General features: G+C 40.3%; 1 protein-coding gene across 2 annotated transcripts in view; it reads right to left on the bottom strand.

Moving 5' to 3' along the window:
• The window catches only part of ddah1 (dimethylarginine dimethylaminohydrolase 1), an 85536-nt gene that overhangs the window by 22195 nt on the left and 35889 nt on the right, over nucleotides 1–27452 (bottom strand). For both annotated transcript variants that reach the window (XM_059341100.1, XM_059341099.1), the window contains exons 2-3: nucleotides 4212–4311; nucleotides 1443–1516 (exon numbers count right to left, since the gene is read on the bottom strand). In XM_059341100.1, coding sequence (XP_059197083.1) covers nucleotides 1443–1516; nucleotides 4212–4302 — 165 coding nt within the window. In that variant the 5' untranslated portion in view covers nucleotides 4303–4311. The remainder of the gene's footprint in view (nucleotides 1–1442; nucleotides 1517–4211; nucleotides 4312–27452) is intronic.

Genomic DNA, 27452 nt, shown 5'->3' with positions numbered 1-27452 from the left:
TATATGTACTGTACAGCATATCATCCAACTAGAAAGTGGAGCCTTGACAAGGACTGGAAGACGGAAGAAATGCAGGCATGTGTGGATGGATACAATTGACAGAAAGGAGGGAGTGGAGTGAGGCAGAGATGGATGGAGGGAGAAATGGAATTAGAGAGAACAGGATGAAAAAAAGCAAGATGAATGGAGTGATGATGCTGTTATCTTTCTGGCTTGTATGAGTGATAATACATTATCTCTTCCTTTCTTGTTTGCAGTGTATAATTGCTCACAGCAGGCTTGAAAAAGGGATATTTCTATTAAGAGTTTTAGTCTCGCTTATACAGTAAAGTGATTCAATACATTTCTATATTTTCACACTCACTACTACAAAGTTAGCATAGGTCCTTCCAAATTATTTTACTTATTTGTGGGACTGACTTTAATGAAGGTCTGAAGTTTAAGTTACATATTACTTTTATTTTTGCACACTCAGAGCTACTCCAAATAACAGTTTTACTTTTGTATATTTAATTATACTATATTTCTGTTTAATATTATTATTGTGTATTTATTTATTTTTATATTTCTGTGCAAAATGTAAATAAAAAGAGTGCATCACATCCAGAAAAGTTTATTAGTTTCAACATTAAATATATTATACTTCAGAAGTTTTGAATTGAATATATGTCATATATATCAAATATAATATCAAAAGGATTTACAAATTATCGAAATCTATTTTATTTTCTGTTGATTTATCCCAATTCTGGTGAACTGGGGTTGTATAATGTGAAACATTTTAATCATCGCACCACTATCTGTTTCTATTCAACTCTACAGAGCTTTATAGCAATTTTCAGGTCATTGTTTCGGTATTACATCAACTTTACTGTTTTCCTTCACTCTCACAGTTCTTACCAGTGTCGTTTTCAGCTGCAGTGGGCAGTTATGTTGTGCAAAAAAGCTCTAAACCCACTATTTGCTGCCTGCCTAGCAAGAAAAAGCTGACAGACAAAGTGAGCAACTAGCTGGTGAACATAGGGCAGCATTAAGCAGCTAAGAGTCATATTAGGACTGGGTAGACACCACAACATAGCTAAAAGGAGTGAGAATATTGGACTTGAAGTTGGCCAGAAACAGGACTCCAAATAAATGATAATAGTGTTTCTACTGGACATATAAATAGGATACAGTTACTGGCTAGGCAACTTTATAAGGTGACAATATATCAGTGTTGCGTTGTTGTGCTGCCCCAAAGTGGTTATACATATAAATTAATGCAGCTTTCAGTACATTTTAATTCACATACTTAACTCTAGGTATGTATATATTTGTGCATGTATGTTATGTTATAGGGTGCTCACACCTTTATTTCCTTTGTCAGTAACACTTTTAATAGAGTATTAATTGTAATTCAGACACTTTTTACACCATTACACCAATAAACCATTTAAACACACCTTAAAGGCATCTGCTAGGATCTCTGCTCCTCTCTGATTGGTCCGTTTGGAAAGTCCCACAAAGAACTCTCGACCTGAAGACAGAATGAGACGCTGCTGAAGTTGTGCAAGCAAATAGACATATTATTTAACTTACTTACAGTATATTTAAATACAACTTAATCATTGCATGTAGGGGCAATTGTATGCAGCAACTTGCCACAGATCAACAGATACATACACAATAGAAAGTAAGTAAAAACAAACATAGGCTATAGCATAAATAGATACATTAATAAATAACTACACAGTGTAAATTGATACATAAGGTAATGTTGCTGTGCAAAAGCATAAAACAAATGACCTACGAGGAGCTGAAACGGTTAAAAAGCAGAGAGGATTTAGGGCTATATCTGCAGAATGAAAATATAAAGACATATAAAAAATCTGCAGTGATAAAGTTTAGAAGTCTTAAATACCGGCAATACAGCAAGGCTGTGGAGCTACAGTAGGTGAACACTACAGTTACCACAATGTGTACTTTATGCATGCCTGTGAGAAAGAGCAACTGTGGTCAGTATGGTGGGACACAAGCAGACGGAGCCCTGAATGCCTGGCGAGGCTGCAGCAGCGCTCTGAGCTCAGGGATGGGCTCCTAATGTAGCTGCTGAGACTTTACAAAATGAGCCGTTAGCCGGGGCCCTGCCAACAGGAAATGTTTCTAGCCCTGCCATGTGAAACCGATTTCGGCTGGAAGGAACGAGCGCGCAGAGCCAGTGTCTAGAAACCCAATTAAGTGTACTATGCGTTTTCCTTGTGGCCTGCACAGTGTAGAAGACACTGACCCACATTTTAACTCGCCACACTACTCTGATCACGATTCCCTGCCCTCACCAAACTTTATTATCTGATGCCAGAGGAATAAGAGGCCGGTGGTGAGAGCCTGGAGTCATGCTGATTTGATTTGGCTACGCAGGATGATACACAACATTTTTAGTATTTTTCGAGGGAAGTTCTGAGTAGTGCGTTGAGGCACCAGGTCATCGAGGTCGCACAGAGGAATGTTTGATCACGAAACAGAGACGTGAACTTATCACAGCCTGCTTCACTGTCTTTGAGCTGAGACTGCAGAGGCTCTCTAATGTTTCAAATGACATCCTCTTATTTATACCTAAACTCAACTACATGCATTACACGAAGGTAATGTATATCAGTAAAACCCAGGAAATCAAAGTAAAAGCAAATATTTGTTTTCTGTGGAATGTTTTGCCGTTACATCATCATCATCTCACAGTGTTTGTTCATGGAGAAAGACCCTTATTGACTCCAAGGCCTTTTCATAGTTACACAAACAGTTTTCAAGTTCACAAATCATCAGCATGGTGTTTAAACGATCAAACATTTATGTATCAAGACTATTATGCTAAATACTACTCATAGATTCTGATTAAGTTGAGGTATGTGAACTATAGAGATTTGTTCTTTGTCAAAATCAAGTTGAACAAACGTTTGGTCCATGTTAAATGATTTTGAAAGTGCATCTTAAATTTAGTAAGATAACAGGTCTATTAAAGTAACCTTTGATAGCAGCTGTAGGAAGAAACAACATCATGACACACCTCCCTCTCCACAACCCCACATTTTCAATACCGAATTGTATTGCAGGAGCTAAAACCTGAGGATGCATTTAATTTCAATATCGTAGCAACCCCACAATGCTACAATTCAGGCTTGTTTGTACATATTTGCACCAAGTACCAACTGACACTGATGGTGCCGCCTCTTAAGCCAACATTACCCTCTCACCTTTTGGTTTTATCTTTATATGTCATTCATGTTCCAACAACTAGAAAAACAATGCTAAATTAAAGTAGAATTACTATGACATAAAGTTTGCAGTTGGCAGTTATGGTCTGGTGGTTGATTGAAACAATTTCTTGTGGATTTGTTCCATAATGGTTTGGTTGGGTGCATATCTAATCCTGACATGAACCGGGCCACCACCTGTTTGCCCTCCTGCCTTCAGGGAAACGCTACAATTAAACAAATCACGGACAAACAGACTTGTGAACAGTTTCTTTCCCACAGCAATACGTACCCTAAATGGACAATAACATCATTTGCATCCATCACCTTTAAACTATTTATTACCTTTTACTTATTACATGTGCATAATGTCTGAATGTCTTTGTCACTGTATATTTTTCAAATACAATGACAATAAAGGAAATCTCACTTTAGATCGTCACTTTACTTCTCTTTTTTTTCACGTTTAAGATTTCCATTTTATTACATTTTTTTTTAAACTTCTTTGTTTTTTTTTTCTTTTGTTCACATACAAAAATGAAAAAGGTACATGTTCATTTATGCTTGAAATCAACACGAAAGAACAGAATGGTAGTAAAAAAATAAAAGCAATTAAAATAAACAAAAACAAACAAAAACCTAGGTGGAGTCAAATCAAATATCAAAATAATAATAAGGTTTACAAATAAAATAAATAGATTTAAATAGTAATAATACAACTTGGAGGATGTCAAGTGTTCTAAAATTTACAGTTGTTAATTTTTCATGGGATTATAATTAGTATAACACTTTACTTCTCTCTTATACAACTATGTGATACATCTTGCTAAATCCCAGAGAAACAACAGCGCCCCTTTAGGGAGAGTGACAGCTGCATATTTTCTGTACCATTATCCATATATGGGGGGGTCTTGGTGATGGTGTTGTTCTATGGAACAGAAGTTTAAGATCTTTAAATATAGTGACTGAGGAGACACGGTTTACCTGTAAAAAGCACATCTCCTCCATCCAGTGTTGCATTCTCGTCACTCATTTCCACAATGTTCAGATTCAAATCCTTCAGCACTCCTTTCATTGCCTCCGTCTGGAACAAGCACAAGGACACAAACAAGAAATACACTTAAATCATCTGCAGATATTAAACAAAAGACTGAACTGTGATGACGCAAAGCAAGGTACACCACCAAATGGTCCGAACCATCAGCATTTCCTATCTTCGGGAGTTTTATGATACGGTCCAGTTCTAATCAGACATCTGTAAACAAGATGATGAAAATCAGTTTGAGGATTTCCACTGGATTTCTCTAAGGCGCAGTGTTTAGCAGTACCCAGATTCCCGAGATTGAGCACAATGAAACAAAATCGTTTTTTCTCTAACAGGTTGCGATGACATCATTTAAATGAGCCATGAAATGATGTCATTTTGGAGGAAGTATGTTAAAAGTTTTACAAGGCAGTGGCTGCGGAAAGTAGGTACGCTGAAGGACCAACACAAACTCCAAAAAACCTCTTCCTTTCCATATACTCTAGCTCATCTGCCTTTCATACTTTCATATATTTATAGGAAGGAAGTGAAAGCATGGCTGCCACCCAGATAGCATTAACATATATTTTGAGATGCATTCCATGGAAAATGTCAGGGCAAACCACGTTTCACCTGCTCGTGTCTTTGCTGGACACGAAACCTGAGGAAAGAGCAGGTCTTTTTTGGCTGAACTTCGACTGGTCTGCTCTCCTGTCTGACCGCCCAGTGTGATTTTACTGTCCTGTTTTTGGGGTTCCTGCGGGACTAGTTTCCAAGGCCAGTCATGTTAGCGAGAGCATCAGTGTTTCCACAAGCCCTATCTCACAATGACCTCAGCCTGCTCACTGTGCTTTTTGGCGAACACAATGCTTCTGCTTTTCCTCATTCGTGGAAGGCCGGACCATAAGGTCATCCAGGTAGACTGCCATGCACTTCCCAGATAATGCAATAAAGGCTTGTATGCACACACATAGATAAACAACTGTCCTTTTCTCATGCACAAGTTGCCAGTTTAGTTGGTACACTTTGCTGAAACTTGTTTAATACAACAGCCCTGCAATGAATCCTGCCTTTGACTTGGGCTCGAGTCAGGTTCAGAACACAATTTTGATGATTTTAGACTGGGCAAAATTTAAAAAAGACCTGCAACTTGACTTGGATTTAAACACCATCCATTGATCCATTACTTCTGTTGAACTTGAGGCTTTTGACTTGAAAATAATATAAGACCAAAGATTATAGTGTTTGAATATTAGTTAAAAGGTCAAATGTGCCACAAATTAATTTTTTGCCCTTAATTTTCTGAATAAACTAAAGTAAAGGATATACAGTCATTCAGAACATACAGACAGTGTTCATTTTAATGTCTGGTACAACTAAAGGTACATTTGTTTGGACAAATATAATGATAACAAAAATAGCTGATAAGAGTTTAATTTAAGAGCTGATATCTAGCCATTTTCCATGGTTTTCTTGATAACAACCAAAATCCTGAATCCTGAATCATGAATCATGGATTATGGTCTAATAATTTTGTCCATGACTGTCCATTCCCAGCAAGTCATTGATATCCCAAATCCACTTTGTTGGAACCAATTCAATCCAACAGCCTCTGATCAACTTGCAGGAATGAAATTAATCAAACATGAAACAAATAAATACAAATTGTAATTTTTAAAAGCATCCATGGCTTTTGTAAATGTAATATATTATTCCTCTGTTGCTGAAATGGCATTACATTTGGTTGCGTAAATGAGTGCATTATAACTTGTTTAGACTTGGGACTTAATTAAGGACTTGAGTGCAAAGACTTGTAAAACTGACTTGGTCCCACCTCAGCCTTTAACTGTTTGTTTGAGGTGCTTTTGAATTGTTTTGCGTTAAACTAACGAGTGTCTCTGTAATTTTGTCCACCCTGTTCCATTTCAAAGACCAGAATTTATTAGCTTTAGCTAGTTGTATCTAATAAACTGGCAACTGAGTGGATATTCAGTAACGACATGCATTAGCTTTACGAGCATGACTGTTTCACTAAAACCCCTTACAGTATGTCTCAATGGCTCCTAATCACCACGGCCCTCTTCCAGTCTCTTCACTTTCCAGAGAACAGACAGTGGAATCCCACAGAATAATCAAACACTCCTCCTCCATGTTTCACCTCCACTGCAGGACTCCTGATCATTTTTCTACTTCAGTTAACCAGCGAGAACACAGCGTTCTTCCAAGTAACTGGGTTCACAAATTCATTAGTGGTTTCTTAAAAGCTTTGACAGCAACAGCGTGCAGCCTATTAAGTATAGGTAACAGTTAATCCCCCCTCATTTTTTGTTCGTGCAAAGCAAAGGCAAGCCATGGCACCGCCAAGCAACACTCTGCTTCTCATTTAGTTGGGTTTGTAGGTATGTTGGGTGGCAAATAAAAGCTTGAGTCAGATTCCAAGGAAGTAAACAATCTAGATGACTGTGTGAGAGTCACTTTTGATGTTTGTTTGGCATGTGTTGTGTAGTCTTCTGTGGAATCTCAGCCTGTAATTCCTGTAATTCCTGCACTCATCACTGAATCATCATTTATGAGGAAACTGAAGTCAGCTGAAACATTATCATGTATTGACAATGACCTTGTCTACATGTCTGTGCCCATCAACAAGGTTTGATTTGCCCACCAAAGGTGTAGACTTAAGTATAAGTCTATTGATATGAGTATAAAATCATTGATAATAAAACATCTTTCCCTGCAAGGCCACACACATTATAGACACTGTGCTGTGCTTTCTCCATCATTATCAGCCACTGCCTTTTCCTTTCTTCTTCCGTCTGCAGCATACTGGAGCCTCAGCTATCACAGTGGTCGTCTGCCCAGGAATCTGCAGGACTGTATGAAGCAGCTCTTTACCTCAGCTCTCTGGCATTTCCTCTGACATCACTGGAGGTGATGTGACCCGAAGGGTGTTTAGCCCCCCCTCCCTCCTCACCATGTGAAATGTTATGGCCTCTATACATAGACAACAGTGTGATATCTGCTGTCTGCTGTGTGGTAGAGAACATAAATTAGGTTTTCTTTCCACACGCCTACTCCAAGCAAAGGAAAAGTTGCTTGTGAGTTTGGACGAGAGGTTTAGTACACATAGAGAAGAAGATGTTGACAAAGCATGCATACTTGAAAAATAACATATTATATTGGAAAAAGATCTGGAATTAGTACCATGTGACCACATTATAGTCGGGTTCCCCTTTTTAAAGATGTTAGTGCGCACTGAGTAGAAGATTGGATACAGTACACAGTTTGGTAAGGCATACAATGATGAAATGAATTACAGACAATGTATCACTTTAGAACTATTAGAATAATCACCCGACTAAAATGTTCACAAAGTAGACCATGTGTAATATCAATCTGTGTGACCGTTTTGTCCAGGCTTTGCCAACATCAGTTTCCAATGTCCTAAACTTGCTTTTGCATTAGCAAGGAAGTGTGAGTCGGCCTTGACCCATATATGCCTTCCAAAAGTTTTTCTGGTGCAGACTCTGAGCAGTTGCCGAGAATCAGCCCCGTCTGCTAGCGTGCCAAAGCCGAAATTGGAAAGGTAAGCCTAGGCTGTGCCAAATTTAAGACACTTTTGTTCCAAATTGTTTAATTTTCTAAATGGTGGCACCAATCAGCTCAAATAGAGGAAATGTTTTCTTCAAAACATCCTGAATTCCAAAGCATGTGTTCCAAAACGATGCCCCGTTGATTTGAGATATTGGGACTGTGCAGGAGTTATTGGAGCAAATCTTGTTTGTGCTGGAAGTATTGAAAAATTACAATGACCATAAAGGGATGCACCTGCTCAGCTACAAGGTTTCCATTGGCTGTGGTGATTAAACAATTCTCAGCTGGCACCAACAGGCCTGACGTAAGCCAAGCTCCTGAAAGCATCAAACTTCTGACCTGAATTCTTCATGTAGTTTACGGCACATTTTGCTGCTGCTATCAGCATGTTGTAGCAGAAACACAGATTCACTGAAGCAGATAGCCTATATACTTGTGCATAGTTAGCAGGAGTGCACATTTTTCCTGCTGTCACACATCCACTTCAAGATTCAATGAGGTTGTTGTTCTGGCATGGCCAACTGCAATCATTAATATCTCAAAATGTTATTTTTAAAGTTGTGGAGAAAAATGTTTTCCATCATTCCTTGACCGCAAGTCATCAACAAACGAAACAACAGCTGAATGGATAAATTGCATAATTCCCCAAGAATGTTCTAAAACAAAGCAGCCGATGAATCTAATTGACATTCAAGTCTCCTTTTATCTCTTATAGCCATCTTCACCTGCAGCAGTCTAATAACATGAACGCTTGTTTATGAGTTTCTCTTAAGGTTGCAGCAGAACATTAAGTGCTGTAATTATGATTGACAAAACAATTAGCATGCCCCTGCAAGTCCTGAACAGCTTCCCACTGACACACTGATAATTACCGCAGAGGGAAACAGCAGTTTGTTCTGCAGTTTCCTCATGTGATTCATACTGCAAAAAGTAAAGAAAAGTAAATCCTTCCTCTGGGTACAGTCACAAAGTTCCGGTCCATCAATCATTGACTCAGTAGAATTGCAAGAAAAAGTAGGGGAACCCTTTGAAATGACCTGGTTTTCTGCATTAATTTGTCATAAAATGTGATCAGATCTGCATCTAAGTCCCAAGTATAGGCAAACACAACGTGCTTAACTTAATACCACGCAAACAATTAGAATATTTCATGTCCTTTTAAAATATATATCCATAAGGCTGGTAGAAAAAGTAAGTGAACCCTTTCACTAATGACTCCATTAAGAGCTAATTGATGCCAGGTTCACCCAGTTATTAAATCAAGGGTTCACTTACTTTTTCCACCATCACTATGAATGTTGAATGGATATATTCAATAAATACGTGAAATATTATAATTGTTTGTGTGATATTATGTGAAGAGCATTGTGTTTGTCTATACGTGGAACTTAGATGCAGATCGGATCACATTTTATGACAAATTAATGCAGAAAACAAGGTGATTACAAATGGTTCACATACTTTTTCTTAAAACTGTATGTCTCCACCAATGCTTCCTTGCCTTACTGTTTTTTTTTTTTTTAAGTTATAGTGTTCATTATCTTTGTGACAACAGCTGGCATACAGTTGAGGTTTATATAATGCCAAGGTGATCCCACCCTCCTTACTCCAACCATAAAAATATGTTTTGTGTAGCATCATGGGTCTACAAATTGCATTCTGTTGTCATTCTAAAACAAATTAAGGTTGCAAAATGACCCTTAAACATTGAAGCTGAAAGTATTTTTCTCCAGTTAAACTCATTTACCATTAGTGTTGAGATTAACTAATTACAAAGGTAACACATTTATTACAGTTACTTTGTCAGTTGTCACGTTATGATCCCAAATTGATGAAACTAGATAATATTTTATGATGAAAATGTTTTCTGGTTTTTCTTCTGATGTCTTCTGGCTGCTCAACCTTGACTTTCGGTGATGAGTTTTTTGATGGACAGAAGGCTTTTTGCTGCAATTGATATCTGATACAATTGATACCAAGTTCCTAACTTTACGGTAAGCAGACGATAAGATATGGAAGAAGAGATCAAGGCAGAAAGATAGTGCTAGATCAGACACACACTTCAGAAAAAAACACACCAGGCCTCACCAGGCTGGCCCTTATGGATCGCCCAGGCACACAAAAAGAGAGGCCTGCCCAAGAACACCTGGTGAAGAGACCTCAAGACTTGGAAACAGCTAGAACGGAAAGCTGTGGGCAGAACCTCTGGTGAAATGTGGTCAATGGCCTATGCCCCTTGAAAAAGGAGTGATAGGCAGGAGAAGTTGAATAAATACATATTATAAGCCAGACCAGTGGCTTCCCCTGTTCAAGTCTTTGTGCTATGCTAAGATAAGCTCTCCTGGCTAGATTCATGTTTACCATACACATGAGAGTGGCATCAGTATTCTCATCCAAATCCAGGCAAGAAAGATTAGAAGTGTATGTCCTGAAGTGATAAACAATTCTTTCAACAGGTGCAGAAACTTCAAGTTTTTTTGTGAGAATATGCCGTCTTTAGTAGCTCTTTGTCTCTTTGTCTCTTCCTCTCCTCCTTCACTGTCTTTCTTTCTTTCTTTGTCTCTCACATTCCCTCTATTCTCTTTAGACCCTCGTGGCAGGGTCAAGAATGCTCCTACAGTGGCTTCTCATGCAGAGTGGCCTATTATCTCTCACTGTGAGGGACATCCAATACCCCACCCTGCCTAGGTGCCAACTCACTTTGCCAGCACCACCTCCTCCTCTCCCTCCAACCCTCTATGCTCCTCTCTTCTTCTCTTCGCTATCCTACTTTCCCCCTGAGTGCTTGGCCAGGCGACATGCTGTTAGCCAGCACCCTGCTTTGAATGAAAAAGGCCTTTTAAAATTCATTAGGGGGCTGAAGGCTCTGAGATCCAGTCCGTCTGCCTGCCACATTCCTGCCGTTCCAGCACAGGACAGGGGAGACAGAGCAGAGAGAACAGCCTTTTATTTGGGGCTTTTTATGGACCCCTTCTCCATTCTCTCGCTCCTGGTACCCGTTGATATCACATTCTGCTAAAAAGGACCATCAGTCTGATAGAGCATGGTGCATTTGGAAAGGGAATAGAGGACACAACAATAGCATTCCTGAAGGTCATCCTAGCCTCCCTACACCAGGCAACAGAGTCCCACGCTCCAACATAATGGGGACACAGCATTCCTCTGAGCCTGACACGCAAGGAGGTCAACCTCTTTAAATGACACTTATCAGCTGCAGTTTGTGAAGTGACAGTTTGGGTGGTTAAGTGAACAAGAAGAGACGTTAGGTAGTGCTTTTTGTTCCAACAGATAAGCATCAGTGTAAATATATATGCATATTATATTGAAGGTTGAGTGGCAGGACAAAAACTCTGAAGGGGTGCCACGACCCACAAAGGTTTGGGAAACACTAGCCTGTTTACGCATCCAGCAGACGAAACATTAACATTCGTCTGGAGTTGTTTTCTGCTAACAATTCACTCTTCACTATCTCCAGAGGTATGTAAAGCATTTAGTTGCTAACTTTGTCTGCGGTCCGTTTGGTGTTGACAGGTAGAGTAAAGTGGGTTTATGAGAGCTTTTTCAGTGAAATGGGGTTTATGAGAGCGAGAGTGGACCAAAACAGTAAAGTTGCTGGACCTAAAACCAAAACAACAAGCTGAAAAATGCCATAAATCTCTGTAGAGCTGAGTAAAACTGCAGAGTTGATGGATAATTCTCTGTTGGGTCATCACTATGACTCATTAAATCCATTTTAAATATGAAAATGATTGCAGCTTTAGAATCTGAAAGGACTAAAACACACAAACAATCAGTCAAAAGTTGCAGTCCATTGATTCAAATAGCTGTAAAATCAAAGACAAAAACTGACATATGGGCACAAGTTTGAACAGCGAGTCTTGTGCGTCATAGCTGACGGTTTGGCTAGACATCCAGGACACAGATGATGATCGTAACAGATAGCGGAGGCCTAATGAAGAGGAAAGTTCAAAGACCAGTGGAATACAGAATGGGAATAATGGCTGCATTTCAGGCCAATCGACCAAGTGGAATTTGACGTAAATGCACAAACCTCATTAGCTATGCAGTAACAAGGTGGATAAGGCTATCCGAACCTTTCAGAAATTACGTCTCCGACATTACAGAGGAAGCAGAGAGAAGATTCCCTTTGTTTGCCGAGAGGAATAAGTGCGATTAAATGGCTCAATTATAAATTTGTCAAAGGTTTGTCAGGGGCAGCGTTTTCACTGAGTGCTTCTTTAGAAAGAGCGCCTGAAGGTTTGAATAAATGGAAGTCATAAGGAGAAAACCTATAGAAGCTGTAATGGGGTTCTGGCAGGGCTGTTGTTGCATTTTTGCACCTCCATTGCAAAGCCACACATGCATGCAAGTTTCCTTATCAGAAATCTGTACTTAATGATTTATTTCCAGTCACTCCTGCAGGAACAGTAATCACAAAGGACACAAAAAGCAGTCACATAGGTGGGTGCATACATGGAAAAATGGCTCAGTTTGATGCTGTCATGGTGGTCAAATGTTACATTCCTAAAGGAAACTAACTGCGAGGATTCACACTGTCACAGCCTGTAACGCAAGTATGAAAGGACAACAACTCATTTAGTGTCAGCCAAGAGAAAACAAACCCTCCATGGCCTGTCTTTGTGTTATACAAACAAATCCTTGGTGTATGTTGGAACATACCTGTGGCTAACCAAGCCATGAAATCCCCCCCCCCCCCCCCCCTTGTCTTGCACCCCTCCGCCCCAATAGCTTAAGGATTACATAAATGTTGAGAAGTAGGTCAATGCGAAGGCGTGCACAGTAAACAGTAGCAGATCTGGAGACCCTCGCACCACATCGACCACAAGGATCTGGCAGGCTGCCTTGGTAAAAGAGCTGTTTCAGCCAAACTGGCTGCACTGTCAGACTGCTTTCAGTTGGGGCTCCCAGGATATCAGGGCTCCGAGGAGAAAAATGCCACACTATAGTCCTGCTCGGACACATTTACAGCTGCCTGAATGGTGAGAGATAGCAGCAAGGCCAGGATTACACAAATCATTTGAAAAGAGAGCGAGGGACAAAGTGAAGGGCATTATGCCTCTGATTGTTAAATGTGGTGTCTTCAGCTTTGTAAGAGCATATGGCCTCTGTGTGAGAGGTAATTGCATTTCAGAGAGCTGAAAAAGCCTGATGTACTCTTCATTTAAATACACATAAAAGTGTGGATGACTGGCTGTGTAGAGACTCATCAAATGGAAATAAAGACCTCTATTTAATTAGTTTTCTATTGATGCTCGAGTCGCTTTTCATTAGCTACTTAGATTATTTTTTAGATAGACAGAAAGCCTAAATTGAAAGAGAATACTAAAATTACATCTCATCATGAATCTTTCAATGAACATGGGTCTTAATTTGGGTCCTGGGGTGATGATAAAATAAAAAAATAAAAAAAGACTCCCTTCCAAGAAACAGAAGAAGTAATTTCTCACTTTATACGGGAAGGTTAAACCAATGGTTGTTAGATAAAATTATCTCCATAAGACTGAAGCTCTCGGGATCTGGGACACATTTTCTAAATGGATTTTTAAAGTTAGGATGATCATAACGACTCTTACACATCCTTGCAGATGTGCAGCATGTCACTGCTTCGCCTTATAACTACAGTTGAATTAGGCTCCTAGAATCACTCTTACATAACACTAAAATAATCTATCATGAAACACAACCCCGCACATTTCTAACCAGAACAGAAAATATATCAGGAATTAGAAGTGAAGTCAAATATACAGATATGTAGTTATAGAAGAGGAAAATGTAAAGAGGAAATTCTGAGAATCTTCATCAATAAAGGAGGAGTGACTTCAGTAACATCTTATACTGTAACACCTTGCTGGTCACAGGGCAGACTCCCATTGAGAGACACCCAAGCATGGCCGAGTACTGCAAAAATAAACAGAAATATGAGTCCGTCCCAGAGCAAATAAAGTGCTCGCTCCAATCAGCAGGGCTGTGAAGAATGTGTCTGCTGCCTACCTCTCACTGTGACGGCTCCACAAATACAGGAGAGCTGCAGGCTAGGAACTGTTGGAAAGCAAAAAGGATGGAGGCTGTTGGTTACGAATGGACGTGAGCCTCCACCGTGGGGAAAAACAGAGGGGGCTTCAGTAAATACATCTCCACTTGGCACCGACCCCTCCGTGTTTATTGGGTTTGACCCCCACCGACTGGACCTCTATACTCAAACAAGGGGGAAAAGCCAATAAACTCACCTACCTCATGGAGAATTACAGTTCACCCTTCCCTGGCTGTATTGGTCTGATAAAAAATATCTTTTTAAACATCATTATGTAAAAATGTAGGTACCACAGCAGGGAAGATTTACTACACATTACATTCACAGCCAAGAATTCATGCTAAATTGCTGTTTTTTTTAACGGAAAAAAATAATTGGCAAACTCCACAAGAGCTGCTGCAATGCTGGCTGGTTGAACGTCATCAATGGCTGTTTGCACTCAAGACGAACAGCTTGCATTGCCCTCCAGGTCGCCGTGCTCTATACCACCAACAAGCAACGCCAATAAAATTCTTTTACGACTCAGATTTCCTGTGTGCTGTATGACATCAATTGGAAAAAAGTGAAATATTCCAAATATTAGAGGCCTAACGTACGCAACTGTGAGTGCTACATGGTTAAAGGTTGTTCCACTCTCCTCCAACATTTTAAGAGGGGCTATAAAGCTCCTCAGCTCTTCTCTGATACACTGAGGTTTACACTTGAACCATTTGCCTGATGTTATTAGCTATAAAACACTAATGGCTAAATCATTGAAAACTCAATTCAAAAAATTCAAAAATTCAAAATTAAAGCAAGCTACTTTAAGAGCAATAACAGATAAAAGAAGATGTATGGCCTTTCTTCTTCTTCGTTTTTTTTTTCGTTGAGGGAAACCCGAGTGGGATTAGCCACCTTTGGGCTACCTGGGCCGACAGACACAAGACCACCCACATCTCTAGTAAAAGGGTGACGGGGCTGGGAGTTCAAGGTGAGCACATTGTGCATGTCAATCACTCTATGTGCTAAGAATAAATGTGTGTGAACAGAAGGCCACATAGCACTGTAGTGTTTATTGTATTTAAAAGGACAATACAGGTTGTTTCTTCTGTTTTAGTCCATCTGCTACAAATCTGTACACTTTATATCACAACTGAGCACTTTGCATGTCCTGTTAAATTGCATGTTATCAGCATAAATTAGGCATGTATGTAAATAGGAGAGTTGTGGGAACCCAGAGAGCCTATTTTCATTGAGATAGCATGACGTCAGAGGTCATGACCGCTTTGAAAATCACCAAAATAGCCTCATTTTGCAGCAATATTTCGACAACTTCCCGACACGATATCCTGACATGCTTGGGGTCTAAAGATCCCTTAAACGGTGGAAATTCAAACGGCTTGTCGGCGGGCCATCTGAATACTAAGTAGTTAAAGACATGCTGAAAATTTTCGATTTGGACAGTTTTGGTCGATTTGGACAGTTTTAGGGCTCCCTGACAAAAGCCTCAGATCAGAGGTTGATTTGGCATTCACTCCTGTGAGAGAAAGGCAAAGTGAAGGACAGTAGGTGGACAACTGCACACAATGTCTGTGTAAGCTATTAATAATTTACTCACAACACTGCTTTGTCACTTTCAGACATGTCCGCCTGGAGCTGTGATATTTTCTAGTCAGCTTGAACCCGCTCAACCCGCAGGTTGACCCACGTTCCTGCCAGCTGACCTGCTCATGACAACCAGACATACTCATCGGGGATTCCTTCTGTTGAAAAACTTTTTATAGCATGTGAGCCCCTGTCACTGGTCAGTCATTTCCTGTAAAAACCACAATGACTAGATCCCACTTAAAAAATGTTACAGTCTCTGACGACTTTGTCCATAGAGTAATTTGTGTGAACCAACCCTTTAATGGAGCTAAAACTTGCAAATACCATGGTGTGGCTCTTTAAGGAGCTGGGAACAAAGTGTGGGCTGCCTGAAATTTCCTGAAGCTTTTGCTGAACAATTAAATCAGACTGCACTGCAGAGTGACATTCGGAAACAAGATGAACTAATGTAAGATGGTAATATGCTTCAGCAGACATCTGCCAGGGAGGTTTTGTGGAAGTACATATGGTTTAGGATTGACAAAGGGAACTAAAAGTTGAATGGAAAGTGGAATGGCTGACAACTGTCACCAGAAGACATTTCCCATAACCTGTCAGGCTTTCCGAGCGCTGTGGTTAACCGACTCTTATTACTCTTACTGAATCAAAACTTGGCATGCGTGTCACGTGTACCAAAGATGATTCAATTGAGACAACTCGAGTAGGAATCCCCCATTGTGTTTGTTTTTGTTCCACCGGTTGAGCCCCCTGGAAAGCCAAAGTAAAAATACCCAGAGCTCCCACATATTTAAGCTGTTTCAACATTTGTGAGGCCCAAGGTGTGCCACAGAACGGAATGTCCAACCAAACACACTCTGCGAAGGTTTGTCTGGATTTATGTGGCCCGGAGCCTGACCTACCGTGGCTTTTTCCAAGGGAGGAGAAAAAAGATATGTTTAGTGCGTTGAGTGCAGTGCAAAGCAGGGAATATAGAGCTGCAAAAACGGTCAAGAAAGGAGGCGGAGGAGTTTGGGTGAGTCACGTTGAGATGAAGTTCTTGTTGAAGGCTTCCCCCAGTCTCTCTCTCTCTTCCCTCCCACGCAGGGAGTCCTCTTAGTGTATAGTGCCGGCTTGCTCAGAGAAGAAGGAACCCCCGGCTAAGAGGTCAGGAAAGCCACAGAAATGCGGAGGGATGATAGGGGGAGTCAGAGTCAGAGAATTTTGACCTCACTGGATAGGAGTAGTGTGACTGACATGGGCTATTCCCTTAAAAATTCCTCCCACCATGTGCTCTGATACTGTTGGTTTTTGTTCAAGTTGTTGATATTTTGAATATCTGCAAGAAAAAGCAAATCAAAAGTTGGCTTACAAGTATCTGAGCACCTTTTGAAGCCACACATACTGTCTCTGTTGTAGAAAAAAAAATCTGTTTATATCTCCTCATATCTGCATTCTTTTCATTGTTGAGGTGTTCCAGCGGTTGTTCCTCTTTGCTCTGTCCAGAAAACTAAAAACAGCATGAAAACACAGTGCGCTCTGCAGAAAGAAAACACCATCATACCACACGCTTACACCCGCGATTTCCAAAGAATTCAATGGAAGTGTTCCCAAAGGGGAAAGAAAGCGGAGCTTGCCAGGCAAAGTACAGACTAACTGCCCATTATGAGGGATTTCCCAAAACAGCCATGTGAAGTTAGACGTATGGGAGGAGGGGTATGGAAAAATGAGGAAAGGACTATGTGTTTTAATCTTGAAAGGGAAAAAGAACAAGATGGGCCAAAAGGTTTCCCATAAATGTTAATGAAGGGCTTTCCCAGAAAGAGTTTTTTTCCTCCTTTCAGCATGAAACAAGAGGTCAGGTGCTAATGTTAACCAGCAGGGCTGAATCCAGGGATCTGCCTTTAAAGTATAATAGGAAGAAAACCATGTGGAATTAAGTGTACTGCAGGGACTTAGCAGTGAGAGAGTTAACTTTACATGATGATGTGTTAGAAGAATTGAACAGGCCTTGTGCACAGAGAAGAAGACGAATACTGTATGAGAAAAGTCAAAATGGCTGAAAAATGTTGTTTGCACACTATTAACATCTGTAATGTCTCAGATGTGTCTCCAGATAGCTAATGCTGTGGCTGCACTGTAGCTCTTACGTAAACACAGAGAAGGTTAAAATGTTGGCTTTTGTGTGTTTTCTGCACACTGCCTGGCTTATTCTTGTACACTGCAGGACTGCTGGTATATTTATTCGTAAGTGTCTTTGTCAGTTCGCTGGTACAATTCAGTTCCTGATCTTCACAGTGGCCTGTCTCAAGCTAGCAAACTCAATCTCACCTGCATCCAATAACTGTTGAGTGATATTCGAGTCAGGTTTTGTCAGAATCAAATTCAGAAGTCACTTACTTACAGAGCAATTACGCATAAAACAAGTGCAGGTCAGGGTTGTGGAAGCAACATTATCTGTCTCTGGTGTCCAGAGGACGCTTGTATGACACCATGGATGACAGTTTTGTTATCTGGCAGCCTGGTCTCCTAAAATTCTATTCTCATGCCAGCAAACCTGCAATGTCAGCTACGTCTCAAGTGAATTAAGACATTTCTACATTTGTTCATGTATCAGAAAAAACTTTTTAATCAAAGTGCTTGAGAAGTACTACTGTAGGTTTAAATGCAAAGCGACAAATGTGTGTTCAACAAATTCAATCTAGCCTAGTTTGGTGATCTGATCAGCTATCGGCAATTGGAAGATCCTAAAAGACAAACGATTGCCCATCATTACTCTAACCATTTAACTACAGTTAATATTCTATGCTCTTATCAATTTTGCATCACTGAAAAGTTGCCTTAAGTGTATCATTCTACTTTTATGCCAAAATGTGCTGTTGGATGTGTGCCAGTCTCCACTGGGCCATCTCCATAAAACTGATGACATCATTGTGCTACAGCTGCTTGAGAGTGACTAAGTTGACAAAATGCTGAATAAAAAAGGAGATTTTAACATGCTAGTTTGCCTACCAGCAAAACAGTAATCCTATCATTCCTCAAATTGGCCACCCCAATCATCCAGCTAACTAGTCTGAAACCAGTCCCTGGCAGCCTCCTTCTGCTTTCCTGTCAGTGATAACAGGCTGCCAGCAGTCAGACCCGTCCAACTATGTCTTTGAAGCTGCACATGTAACCCATGTGTGTGTCTAGGAGGGCCACAGCCTCTCCCTCGCTTAGCTTGCGCTGCCGGGGCCTGGACTCACAAGGCCACAGAGCTCGCCTCTTACCCTCGGGCCTCCATGCAAAAACACTGCCACTGCTTCAGTGAAACGAGACAGACTGTAATGGAAACGGCACACTTTCCAGACACTTGAGGGAATAGCAAGCATCTCGCCTGAGCCCGTCAAAAAAAAAACATACAGACTACCAACCGGCCCCCCTTACCCCACGTCTCTGCTCGTCTGGACATCAGGACGTCTCGTCTTGCAGGAAATAACTGGGCAGGTTTCATAATGATTACAATACATTACAGATAATAAACCCTCAAGTCAGAGGATTTTTCAAAGATAACAATGAAACGCCTAATTCATTCAGAGATTCAGTATACACAACGTTTCTGCTTATTTTTAATGATGTTTGGCTGTATTGGACTTTGGACCAGCAGGCATTCCTCAGACTCAGTGTTTTGTGTTGAATACTGATCCCTCTATGAGTCAATAGATGAATCAGAGACTGGAAGACTACTGTAAAGAATCACAATGTAGATTAAACAGTGTAAAAAACAATATCCATTCTTTCATTATCTGTGACTACTTATCCTATTCAGGGTCGTGAGGTTAGAGCAAATCCCAGCTGACGTGAAAAATATGAATTATGATAATACTTTTTTCATGTGAAATTTGCAGCCTCACCTGTGTATCTGCCAGGTTTAGACAGGGCTATCATTTTTTGAATTTCTCTCGGCCTCCAGCTCGGCCTCTAAACTCCAGACTTGATATTAACTGGCACTTGTATGCTGTCTGGTTGAGCTGAAAATTTATTTGATGATCAATTTAGTCTTTCAATATATTTCAAGCAAAGCGGTTCCAAGTCCTTGAGTAAATAGCAAACCGCTTATAATGGTCATCATGGACAAAGCAAGCAATATGATTAAGTATGGTATGTTGTAGGGATGGGCGTTTGGAAGAAACCTGCCAACTGGAGCATCTTTAATGTTAACGATCAATTAATCAATTAATCAATTAATCAATTCATCGCTATGTTTTTATCCATACTCCAGTATGGATAAAAACATGCATACATGGGCAAAATAAAAAAATAAATATATAAAGTACAATGCAAGAGCCTGATTTGATGACGGACGCTTTTATTTTGAAAGGACAAAAAGAGACTTCCTGTCTATCGAAAAAATAACTCAAGTGAGATTATTCTGTAAAGATAACGTCAATGTTTTATTCTTTAGCCCCTGAAGAGGCATAAGGTTAGTTTTCAGAGTAGTCTTGCATATTTAAGTGGGTTTTATGATTAGATTAACTTTAAGTTTGGGATAAAATTAAACCTAGTAATTCATGCTAGCAAGGTTTGATACAGTAAACTAATTAATACTCTGGTATATCTGTGTTTTATAATTGTTATTGCAGCTTTCAGTTTGCAAACTGTAGCTTTATCCAACTTAATTCTCAGCTCATTGGCTTGTTGACGTAGCTAACTAAACTTTGGCCTTGTTCCAGTTCAGTGAGTACTGTTCAGCAGCAGATAAAATAAAAAAATACACGGATTGATTAAAAAAATTCCACGTGAATAGATCATCGATTAATTATTCCCATCCCTATTATGTTGATTGTTCTGACATTTAAAATGTGGCTAATTATTAATTGATTAATTAAGAAAATAATGAGAGACAACGAAAAGTTTGTTGTGCAAGAAACAGTGTGACTGTTTGTGCACAGAAAAACAAGAACTCATTAGCTTAGACAGGGGCTGAACTTCAATCAAATGCTTAGCTTACAAAGGTGTTATTGTATAGAATTAGACAGAATTATCCCAAATGACCTATTTCACCTTAGAAAACACATCTGAACAGTGGCCTGGATTTGGCTTTGCTATAAACTACTTCACTTATGGTGCCGTTTGAGACTGCTTTTGATCTCACAAGTAATCCAATTTAATCTACAAGTGATTTGGGGGTTAAATTAGGACATTACAGTTGCTTAAATGTTCAGTTTTGAATCCTGCAAAAGCGTACATGCAGCCATGTTGAAGTGAAGTCCTGCCATCTGCTATAGGTGCATTACAGATTAGAGAAGAAGCTATAAGATGAAGTAAGCGTGTCACTGCCTCCCCTCCTTTCTTCATTTCACCGTTATAGAAGTAGATCGCATTTCGACCTCCCCTCTCAATCAGCCCCCTTCCATCTGATAACATATAGTGCTGTTCAGAAGCTCTTAAACCTTGCCATTCTTGACATTCTCGGGATTCTGAATGGTGTGACCTCATTGGGTGAGTGAAGCTGGTAGGAAAATAGCCCCCGGCCGAGCCTTTGCTTCAACATGGAAACTTAAGCTAACAAAGAATGCATGACTATGTGCAAACTTGACTGTGGCTGCACTTGTGAGTGAAAACAACATGTTTTCCTTCACTGCAATGTGCAGATTATTCTGTAGGTGCAAATGCCAAATGTGAGCATCTGTATGGTTCAAGACGTTCTCATCTGAGTGAAATGTTTACACGTACTGTATGCACACACACAACACTCATAAACACACTGACACTGCACCGAAATGCACCTTTTAAGCATTGTGTCAGAGAGTTATTAGCTCACACTTCATAACCTCATAAATCTAAACAGAGTCTAACAGCACCTTGGTATATTAATAATATTTAAATAAGAATATAAATCATTTTAGTCAGGATTTCCACATTATCTTTTGCAATTTTCACTCTCTTTTAGCTCTGTTTTTAAAACAGCTGCTTGCTTCCGGGTCAGACAGCTGCTGTGAGGGAGTTTTGACCCCTACGCAGAAGCAAGGCAACTAAACAGACTCACAGAAACAGGCCTCACAAGATATCGACTTAGCACTTTGGTAAAAATATACACGTTTGCAACAAAAAGTTCCCAACTTCCATATTCTGCAGAAGAACATGACTATCCCATTGATTTTATGTGTCAGCCATGTGAAGAGCATACATTTTGGTTGAAGAAAAACATTGCAACTCTCAAAATTTGTTGTTAATTTGACCTCTTTGCTGGACAGGCAGCAAAAACTTGGCTTGTCGCAGCTTGTTTACTGGAAACTGCTGTCTACAGTTTTATATGGTGGGTTTATGAGAGCTGTGAGACTCAACTATACAATCTGGCTGCAGAAGCAAAACAATAAGCTAAAAGTTGCATAGGGCTGCAGAGTCGGATGTTAATGCTGTGGTTTTATCCTACAAAGAACCACTTCCACAATACAGGGGATCACTTGTTTCAATGACAGCATAAATAAATACTTCTAGCAGGTTTATGCGGCATCTGAGAATGATTTCATTTGCAGATCCAACAGCAAAAAGGAGCAGGTTGAGTTAGGAGGTGCAGGTAGAGGTGGGTGCAGATGAGAAGGAGGAGGAGGAGGAGGAGGTGGCAGCCGGTTGTGCGGTAATGCTTGTTGCAGTTGTGATGGTAGAAAGCAATTATATGGCCCTCTGCTTTATGGAATGTTCTTGGAATACAGAGCAAGGCGATCCATTAGGTTTGCTAATCAAGCAGAGTGTGTGTCCCTGTGTGTGTGTGTGTGTGTGTGTGTGTGTGTGTGTGTGTGAGAGCTGCATGCCTCTCACTGGAGCACATAATTACTAGCTGGTGATAAAAAGAGGAGAAGGGGGCATTGTGGGATAGATGTGGCGTTAGTCGGCATTTGTACCGGGGGTTTATTGAATGACCGTAGGTGGACATGATTAACTACATAGCTGAGAGCTCAGGTATGCATCGAGACACACACACACACACACACACACACACACACACACACACACACACACACACACACAAGCAGGGACCCATGCACATGCATATTAATCAATACTTTATCAAATAACTACCAGAATCTGCAAATGCTTAGAAATATGGCACATGTACGCATAAAATGTCACGTCGGCTGAAATGTGCAGCATACACACAGACAAACCACAAATTTGGAACGATCAGCACGTCAAGCCAAAAAAAATGGAAAGCTGTTTATACTCATAACCAGGCTCTGAAAACATTCATTTAGTCAGGCTCTGCTGAATCATTTACCAAAACTGAGGTGGAAAAAAATATATAAGCACGGAGTCTGGCTTTTACGTAATGCCAGCAGCCAGTCAGTCAGAACCACAGGATGCATACAGGGAAGCAGAGAAAACAAACACTGAAGGATGTCCTTTCTGCATACTTGATGCTTTTCCCAGCCGCAAATACCAAAGTTCGCCCGGGACGCTGCAAAACAGATTCACTCTAAACCGACCTGCGATTTTACCTTATAAGGGTTTAAATACTTTGGGCCTCAGGTTGTGTGTATATGTGTATACGTGTCTGTCTGTGCGTAGGTGTGCTGGAGGAGCGAGGATAACTTTAAGGGAGAATACTTCGCACAGCTGGTTAGTCTTTGTTATCATCTTGAGATGGTGTCTCTGGCAGCATCAGCGGTGGTTTAGGAAAGCTTAAAGCAGATGAAGAGAAAATTCCACGGTTACCACTAGGTCTAACATCGTTCCATTCCAGCGGTCCATGCCAGCAACACACACACACACACAAACACAGAAAAACCTCCTGGTGGTAGGTCTGAACTGGAACATTGTTGGAATTCTAGTAGCCTCGATCCAAAGCCTCCCCTTCCTCTGCAGTTCTTGAAGTTTCTGCACCATTAAGGCTAATATATACTGCAGTCTGCTCCACCGCCGCTGGATGAAAACTGTTTACTACTCCACACACATCAAGGCGACGTGCCTCTGATCACTGTTATCTTCAACAACACTTTGGTCTTTTTGATGGTGGACTTTTTAAAAAATATTTCCAGCTGATAAGCAGTTAAACCACTTCTTGGAAGCTGGTACCAGGTCGGAATTTCTTGAAGAAATGAATGTAGCCTCTTCCAGTGAAATGGTATCTGGTTGGCTTGGAGACACATATCATCTACTGAGATGGAAATGCCCTCAGTTCTGTTCCATCCAGGGACCTCTGCTGCATGTCATGCCCCCTCTTCTCTTCCTCACCATTTCCTGTCTTTATTTTTACTGTGGCCTATCCAATAAAAGGCAAAAAAAACGGTCAAAAACATCTTTTAAAAAATGCTTCTACAAATCCTTCAGATTTCCTTTACCTTAGAGAGGAAGGATAAGAAAAACAAACCATTTGAGACACTGTGGTTTACACTGAAAATAGCAAAAATAACAAATGCCTGTGCACCCACTTGAGTTCAGTCCAGTGCAGTATGAAGTTATATCATGGTCTGGCCATGAGTCAGAGGAAATGGTTTTAATGTAGTTTTATAAGCCTCAAAACAAATGCACAGATGGGATTCATTTACGGTTAAATCTTTGCAAATGTATCTATTTCATACATGCAACAGCATCATTTGCAGCATTCCAATGCTGATATTTGGGACATTATTAGTTAAATAAATTGAGGAAAGTGGACAAAATTGTTGCCAAAAGTTGTCCATAATGTGATTCTGCCTGAGATTACTTTGTGTACAGTGACTTCACAGAATGTCACCAAAATATATGTGTCCTGCTCCACATTTCTATTTTTAGACTATTTATTTAAACAGTTTTACATCTCCTTAAGGAATGAGCTGTCAGAAAACTGAGGTGTCATATCTGCACTGAGTTCACCAAATTGAGCCTACAGCATGTCAGATTTCATCATGGCAGTTCAGTCACAGCTGCACATCTGAAACACAACACTGATTAAGACGCCCGCACCCTTGAATAAACGTGACACATGAACAAGCTACCTAAAGTGTGCTCATAAAGGGGCACAGCCTTCTGCCTTACAGGGACAAGGCCGCAAAGTTCAATCTCGAGGTCAAGAGGACACATGCAGCCGTTCACAGGGACAGCACATGCGCACACAGCCATGCATGCATACAATGAGACAAGAATGCACGTGCATACACTTAGAGTCAGACACCTCACCGACTAATCAACAGCTGCTAAGGCACACATGCAAGTGTGCTGACTTCATGTCAACAACAAGAGTAATACCTCACTTTGGAGTCACAGTTCAGGGCCGTATGTTATGGCAAATACCTTTGTAAGGGCTGAACAAAGGATGTGCATTTAGGGTCTCAGCTATGTTTAGCCCCCTGGTCAGGGCATGCAGTCATTGGTCTAAATAGCATCTCCATGCATGGCGAAACACTTGACACACATCGTGCTCCCAAACGCCAGCAATGACACCATGAAACAAAGTGAGTAGCAGTCATCGGTGACAAAGAAGAAGGTGTAGCAACTGTTGGCACTGAACTCTTGTGTGCAAATGCCAGTTGAAGGGCAAATTTGTTTTATTTCCTTATAAAACTTTTTTTTTGAGTTCCTTAGCTTATGGAAAATGCAAAAATCTTTTGGACACACAGTCTTAAAGGTCTCTGGACAGTGAGTACATGCAATATCTGTCACAAAGGATTCATTTGACATTTTCTTGCCCTATCCTCTCCATCTTTAATCCATCATTCCTTTGCAGCTAAGCTCTCAGTTCAGATGGCTGGGATAAATGAGGCTCTACTCGATAAGTTCAGACCGTGGCTTATTTCTGTGACTAATCGTGACCGTGCCGGTTCAGCTCCACTTATTCCATCATCGTCTCCACAGACACCAAAAATCCCTGCTGGATGGTTCGAGGAATCTGCTAAACAGTTGCATAATTCAGTAGATTACAAAATGATGAAGTGCAACTCAATCCCATGATGTAAACTGACAATTTAACCATTTGTGGTCAAAACATTTGATTTAGAACAAATTAAAGTTCGAATCCGACTGCAAATGAAGGAGAAACAGATGCAGCAGAAGTGTTTCTGCTGTGACTCAGACTTGGGGGGTATTCTCCATTCACAAAGGACCCTAAATGACCTTCTGCTCCAATTTAATGGGCCAAGCATGACCAGTTCTGTCCTTTTTGCTATAAGCATTGGAAACCAGGACCAAATGTTCTCATGCATCATAAAGGAAAAAGATCTGACAGAAAAAATCTTTTGGTGCATCATTGCAAAACCTTTCCAAATCCCTTAAACTTTGTTATGATTTCTGGCCCAAACTATTTAAGAGTTTTCCCAAAGAAGCCGGCGGCTCTCATGTTGTTATCACCCGGTGATGTCATGGACCCAATCTGAGAGGATTACGCAGATGGTGGAAGAGATGAACTGTGTGTTAGCCGAAGGAAAATGTGGATTCCTCTGACAAACTATGGGAAGAATGACGAGGAATTTGGCTCCACATTAATCTCTTCCTTCTTACGAAAAGGATTTGGATCGACACCAAATTGTTTCATTGTAAAAGCTCAGCCTTGTGGTTGCGTTTCCTCTAACAAAACTAAATTCCTCCTTGAGGCTGCAGGAAACAAACAAAATGAGCAAGTCTGAGACAATGGAAGCGGGCGCATTCAAAATGCCATTCTGTGTCAGAACAATCAAGTCAAGGCGCTCTCTCCCTCTTGTGTTCCATTAGTCACCGTGCTCGAACGGGAATTACAATTGAGGTGGAAGAACGTAACCATTTCATTATTTTGATTCCACTTCCATTACATATCAGCTTCCATAAACAACAAAGTAACACTTTACAAGGACGAATGTACAGCGGATGAGTGAGTAAGTGATCAGATATGGTATTGTATGACAAGTACAGTTGGAAAACACACATATTTTACATTCCTGCTGTTTTATTTCAGTACATTGCAAGAGTCATGAAATAGCTGTTTCATAAGTCATTCTACCCTCTTCCTCTGCTGACTCCCGGGGGCAACAGGGTTCTATAAATGGTCATATAGTTTGTTCTTCCGCTCTATTTAGGGTTAATCCTTCAGGTCAGCTGCGGAAGTTAAAGTATTAAAATCAAAACTCTTGCTGGATTAGCAAACTGATGGAGGGACCTTAACTCATTTTACCAATTTTTTATTGACAACATACAGTTTTCACACTGTATATTGTAAATACAGTGGACAGTCTGGTGATATTCTACATTATTCTAAAAACCAAAACCAACTATAACTTCAACTTAAAACAAGAATTGCCAGTGTAGCCAAAGCCTATTATACAATAGCTTATTTCTGTGTTCTATAAGCTTTCAAAGATTATTAAAAAAACATGGATGACACGTTTCTTCATCACCATGAACATGGGAAGTGTAGTTTGTTTGAGTAAATCCCATATAATGCTACTATAGATCTCCAAATCTATGACGAACAGACCCACAATTTACTCCTGTTTGGGTGATGTTCGCAACAAACTACAGTGCCCAGTTGTGTTAGAAAATGAAAGTATATATTTGGGACCCATTTTTAGAGATTTACACTTTTAGTTTGGAAACCGATGGGCTTGGGGAAGTCAGAAAGTGTGAAGAGACAAACCAACACATGATTGGTTTTGCTCTCCTAATGATCTTTGTTGAGAGTGGAGACTACTGGCGGCCTTTTTCTTTAAAACTAAATTCTATTCTCAAAAACACAGGATGAATAAGCCTCAGTGTGTAGGATTAAGTGGAATCTAGCAGTAAGGTTGTCGATTGAATACCCCTCGAATCACCCCTCCTGTTCCAAGCAGCTAATGTAAAAACTCAAAAGAACCTCTCAACTACTCTACTGTAAAAATTTAGCAATACAATATGGCAGACTTTGTGCAGAGGACCTGCTCCCATGTAGAGGGCTCATTCTAAGCTAACATAAACACTACAAAAGACCAATTTTAAAAAGTATGTTTAATATGGAAATGAAAAGTATGTCCATCTATATGCACTCAATACTTGGTTGGGGCTATTTGATTTCAACTACTGGAAATGGACT

This window comes from Centropristis striata, chromosome 9 (genome assembly GCF_030273125.1).
Source record: "Centropristis striata isolate RG_2023a ecotype Rhode Island chromosome 9, C.striata_1.0, whole genome shotgun sequence".
Taxonomy (NCBI): Eukaryota; Metazoa; Chordata; class Actinopteri; order Perciformes; family Serranidae; genus Centropristis; species Centropristis striata.
Note: the sequence above shows the minus strand (reverse complement) of the source record. Positions and strands in the feature narration are given on the sequence as shown.